Source organism: Andrographis paniculata, unplaced genomic scaffold (assembly GCF_009805555.1).
Source record: "Andrographis paniculata isolate CXL003 unplaced genomic scaffold, ASM980555v1 Contig61END, whole genome shotgun sequence".
In the NCBI taxonomy this organism is placed as follows: domain Eukaryota; kingdom Viridiplantae; phylum Streptophyta; class Magnoliopsida; order Lamiales; family Acanthaceae; genus Andrographis; species Andrographis paniculata.
This window is the reverse complement of record NW_026137597.1, coordinates 2,094,760-2,099,817: the sequence shown is the minus strand read 5'-3', so window position 1 is coordinate 2,099,817 and position 5,058 is coordinate 2,094,760. Positions and strand designations below refer to the sequence as shown.

The window sequence follows — 5,058 nt, the reverse complement described above, 5'->3', positions numbered from 1 at the left end:
AATATAAAAAAGCGTCGTACAATTTTTTAAAATAAAATAAAAATTTATGCTGAATTTTAAAACAACAGTGAAATTTTATATAATATTTTTTAAAATATAAAAGAATGTCAAACAAATTTTTAAAATAAAAAAAAAATTTAGGCTTAATTTCGAAATCATGTAAAGCCTATTATATTTATATTATTATTTTAATATGGGAAGGTGGAGTTGTATTTATTTTTGCAGAGTAGCAGGTCTTGACAGGTCCCCCCTTTCTTACAAAACATGGTCTCCGCTCCATTTCAGGCAATGCCTACAAAATAACGGTAGAGGGTTGAATGGCATGTATGTATGTATGGATGATCGGTTAAGCCAACGTGCGCCACGTGTCCCTAGCCCACCATTGCCTCAATACCGTATGGACCACCATGCACTTCCCACGTGGCGCGGCGTCGATCTGATCGGCGTTCCATCGGCTCGGCGGGGATCTACCCACAATCGCCTCTGTGGGTCCCGCAGGCGGTGGGAAGATGGTGGAACCCTCTCAGGATATTGAATGTGGGCCCCATCTAAGTAAGAGCCGGGACCATCGCTTTCGGAACAGATCCTGGACTCCAACGCCCGATCTCGAGTCACTCGAACGGTTGCGTGGATTCATCCTGGATCCCGACTCCCGGGACCTTCAAAGAATCAGTCTGCAGACGCCATGGCTGCTCTCTCTGTTCGCAGCTATAAAACTCTCACCAGGCAGCCCCATTTTTTTTTCACACAGAACACACACTTATTCTCTTCCCTTCTTAATTTTTCCACCATTCCCTCTGGTCAAGAAATTCTCGGTTTCGATTCCCATTTCCGATCTTCGTCCTCCAAACAGAGCCCTCTGTTTTCTCAGCTACTAAGGTCTGCAAATCTTTGATTCCTTTCCTAATAAATATTTTAGGGGGGCGACCAAATCATCTCTGTTAATGCGTTTCTTTTGCAGCCGAAAATGACGAACCAAAATGTGGTTGTTTCCGACGCCAACATGGCGGTAGCGGTGGCGGTTTCCGGTTCATCCATTTTCAACACGGCGGCGCAGAAACCGCCGCCGGCGCCGGGAACTTACATCACCCTATCGAAGAAGAAGTTCCTCCAGAATCTGGACATCAATTCCGGCGCCAGAATCAACGCCTGGGTCGATTCAATGAGGGCTTCTTCGCCAACACACATCAAATCCGACGACCAACTCCCCTGGACCGTAAGCCCCTCCATTTTCCCTTTCTAGCGTCTCTGTGTGTAAGCATATATATATACATACATACAAAGATTCTGTTTGTATGTATAGGCGGCCGTCTGTGCTGTGCTGTGCTGTGCTGTGCTTTTCAGGGACACGTGTCCAATATTTCTTATTATTAATTTTTGTAACCGAAACGAAACAGATGCAGCACCCGTCGGCGCTGGACCTGTTCGAGGAAATCAGCAGCGCCTCCAAGGGGAAGCAGATCGTTATGTTCCTCGACTACGACGGCACTCTTTCCCCCATCGTTGACGATCCGGACAGGGCCTTCATGTCCGAATCGGTACGGTACACCGCACTAGATTACTTGATTACCCCCAATTTCAATTCCGCCAAGCCCTAAATGAAATAAAAAGTTCGTCCGTCGTAATTTTGGGTTGCGCAGATGCGGGCGACAGTGAGGAAGCTCGCCAGATACTTCCCAACGGCCATAGTGAGCGGGCGATGCAGGGACAAGGTACAGCTTCTTCAATCGGGCAATATATGGGAAGTTAGGGTTTTGATAGCAATTGAATTGGGGGTTTTTAATCTACGATCAGGTTTACAATTTTGTGCGGTTGGCGGAGCTTTACTACGCCGGCAGCCATGGGATGGACATCAAAGGTCCGTCCAAGGGCTGCAAATATAAGGTGAACGAATTTGCCTGTTTACGAGTTCTTTGTTTCTTATGCTTTCAATGTGTTTGTTAAAATGCCTGTGTGGAATATTTCTTTCCCCAGGATGCTCAAGCAGTTCTTTTCCAGCCTGCTAGTGATTACCTTCCCATGATTGATGAGGTTTTGCATCATCAGTGGAATATTAAATTGTTTTCTTGATTTAAATAGTATGATTGTTTCTGGGAGATAAAATAGTTTAAGCTTTGCATAATTATCTGCTTTATCAGGTTTATAAAGCACTTTTGGAAGTGACAAAAGACACTCCTGGTGCTAAGGTTGAGAACAACAAGTTCTGTGTTTCGGTGCATTTTCGCCGTGTTGATGAGGAGGTAATTACTTTGTAGAACTGAGATTTCATCTTATTTGATTCCTTAGTCCCTCTTTGCGTTTAGATCTTGTATTGCAGCTCTTTTTTGAACGCTGTAATGGTCAAGTTCGATTTTATATAGGCTCAAATGCATTTGAGTTGGTTTTTCAAGTTCTTGGCAAGAAATTCTTCTAAAATGTCATTATTTTCTAAGAGTAATATAAAATTTATTTGTGTACATATGTTTGCCTATGTAGATTGTTTGATGAATTAAAACCAGTAATATATATATGCATACACATGAATGGTATGCAGATTTACTGCTACCCTTGCACCCCATGAATCCATTCCAATGGAGCTTACGATGTCCATACTGAAAGTTCTATAGCTTGCCACTGCTTTATGTCTATTGCGCTGCCACTAAGACTTGTTGCAGTGAACTTTGATTAAGCCTGTAGTTTTGTACAGTTGATTTTAGACTTAAGTGGGACAGATGTGTTTATTTCTTGATAAAACATGAGTACTGAAGTGTTTTTTTTTTTTTTTTTTTTTGTTTTTTTAATAACCTGATAAGTGGGAGCTGAACCATAACCCCTGTCTGAATTCAACACAGGAATGGACTGAACTTGCCAAGCGAGTTGGATTGGTGCTGGAAGGTTATCCGAGCCTGCGTTTGACCCAAGGAAGAAAGGTGTGTCAGTTTGCACACTCTCTCTCGGAAATTTATTAAAATCAATGCATACATTTACTAAACTTTGCAGTAGTTCATTTGGCTAAGTGGTGCATCCTTAATGAATGAAGGTGTTAGAGATTCGCCCGACTATTAAATGGGACAAAGGGAAGGCTCTTGAGTTCCTGTTAGAATCTCTCGGTATGTCATTTACTTGTCCTTTCAGATTTTTGTGCTTTGGGTATACATCATATATATGTATGTATTATCGACATTCAGATACATGTCAATTAATCAAGTCTCTCTCTGTGTGTGTACTGCAGGATATGCCAATTGTGCAGATGTATTCCCAATTTACATTGGCGATGATAGAACTGATGAAGATGCCTTTAAGGTATGATTAAGTTAAATAAAGATACAATCTCTTTTCCTATTTATTGATTATAATATCAATGTGATTTAAAATTTTATTTGGGGCTAAATAGGTGTTGAGGGAAAGAGGTCAAGGATTTGGTATTCTTGTTTCAAGAACTCCAAAAGACACCAATGCATCTTACTCTTTGCAAGAGCCATCTGAGGTAAATTAACAAAAGTAAACAAGATAATCCATTCAAATATATGTGTACAAATAGCGTCTTCAATTTATAATAAATTAGAACTAAATTGTTTTATGGGTTTTTATTTATTTATTTTTCGGTCAGTAATATCAACTTTATTCCATTGCTTTTAGGTGATGGCATTCTTGCGCCGCTTGGTAGAGTGGAAACGACTATCGTTAAGGAGACAGTTCAGAATGAGGAGACGTCTAGAGGAGATCAAGATAACAATATGAGAGTGTATTGTATTTTTGTGGAAAATTGTATATTTTCCATAGCATAGGTTAAAGAATGACTGGTCTGGGTATATATATAACCTTTGTTAGAGTTAAGTGAATATTAGGGATGATGGGCAAAAAGGGATGAATATAAAAGAATCCCTTGTGTTGTATTGGCACAAAACAAAGCCCTTGTACATTATTTTGATTGTAATTAGAAGGAATGTACGAGGGCATATTTGTAATCCAAGATGTTGGTTATCCAAATCCAAGTGAAATAGAGATGGCCTCTTTTGATTTGATGTAGTGATTAATTGAGAATGAGGATGCATGACATAGAGAAGGTTAGGTGATTTTAAGATCCCATGGCCGTTTCTGTTTCTGTTTCTATTTACATATACATATGATATTGGGAGAGGAGAGCAGCAATTGACTTAAGAATCTGGACGTGTATTTTAACCGGATACAGAAGAGATTCCCACGCCATTACCTGGATTGGATTCCCTCACGTGCTCATTTTCTCCCTTATCACATACTTAATATATATTCTTTCTACCACCTTTTTCTCTTCTCTCTTTTTTTCTATTTGAAGTGGGTAACGGGTAAACTCAGGATTAAACCTAATACTCTGTAAAATAGGTTTGACAAAAAAAAAAATTAGGGACTACCACCGGTTTTTTATAATAAATATAGTTATTTGATTAAATAGCATTGTTGGGCCTGACCCAAAATGTGTATATATATATTTGATTTTGTTTGAGTGGGCATATAAGAACATACACAGTGGGCACAAGAAAGGCTCAATGTAATAATATTATGAATCACGGTGTATTTTCAAAGAACAGAACAAAATAAGAGAAAAATGCATCGATAAAGCCTCAATTGCACGAGGTTCCGTCGATGCATTGAATTTTCAACCAGGAAATGTGAACCACTATGTTATTTTTATTTGGTAAGAATGAAAAAAGCTTCGATCAAGAAATGTGATCCACTATGTGATTTTTACTTGGCAAAGAATGAAAAAAGTTTTGATTTGGAGATAAAAGCCATCTAAAAGACTTCACTGTATATGGTTTAATATAGCTCACTACATTGAAATTTGTAGAGATAAATAGGACAATCCTTTTAGGCAAAAAATGGCAGCCTATATTAGCTAGGCTTAACGAGGGCATATGAAAGCATACCGATTGAGTTTTAAATTAATCAAATAATTTATTTCGATTTGGTATTCAATTCGAAAATTTGATATTCACATTCAAAATTTTATAATTCGAAATTCAAATGAAGATATTCAATTTGATTCGAATATGGATCATATACAATTATGAAATTTTAATATTTGTAAATATTCGATTC

At 38.6% G+C, this 5,058-nt stretch overlaps 1 protein-coding gene across 2 annotated transcripts; it reads left to right on the top strand.

Annotated features, from left to right (window-relative positions):
- The first annotated feature begins 734 nt into the window (after nt 1-734).
- On the top strand, nt 735-4,002 carry LOC127260355 (probable trehalose-phosphate phosphatase H). 2 transcript variants are annotated; one of them, XM_051288080.1, is made up of 12 exons: nt 735-879; nt 962-1,216; nt 1,398-1,538; nt 1,641-1,712; nt 1,795-1,884; nt 1,975-2,031; nt 2,139-2,240; nt 2,832-2,909; nt 3,020-3,089; nt 3,212-3,282; nt 3,374-3,466; nt 3,619-4,002. In XM_051288080.1, exons 2-12 carry the CDS (start codon nt 968-970, stop codon nt 3,718-3,720), a joined length of 1,125 nt encoding a protein of 374 aa, XP_051144037.1. In that variant the 5' UTR covers nt 735-879; nt 962-967; the 3' UTR covers nt 3,721-4,002. The 2 variants fall into 2 exon arrangements, with proteins under 2 accessions (XP_051144037.1, XP_051144038.1); XM_051288081.1 differs by lacking the exon at nt 1,975-2,031.
- Nucleotides 4,003-5,058: the final 1,056 nt, after the last annotated feature.

Excerpts from the sequence above, each read along its gene's own strand:
- LOC127260355 (XM_051288080.1), top strand. The coding sequence starts at position 968 with ATGACGAACCAAAATGTGGTTGTTTCCGACGCCAACATGGCGGTAGCG. Across the intron at positions 2,241-2,831 it reads TTCGCCGTGTTGATGAGGAG|GAATGGACTGAACTTGCCAA; the intron begins GTAATTACTTTG and ends AATTCAACACAG. Across the intron at positions 2,910-3,019 it reads GTTTGACCCAAGGAAGAAAG|GTGTTAGAGATTCGCCCGAC; the intron begins GTGTGTCAGTTT and ends TAATGAATGAAG.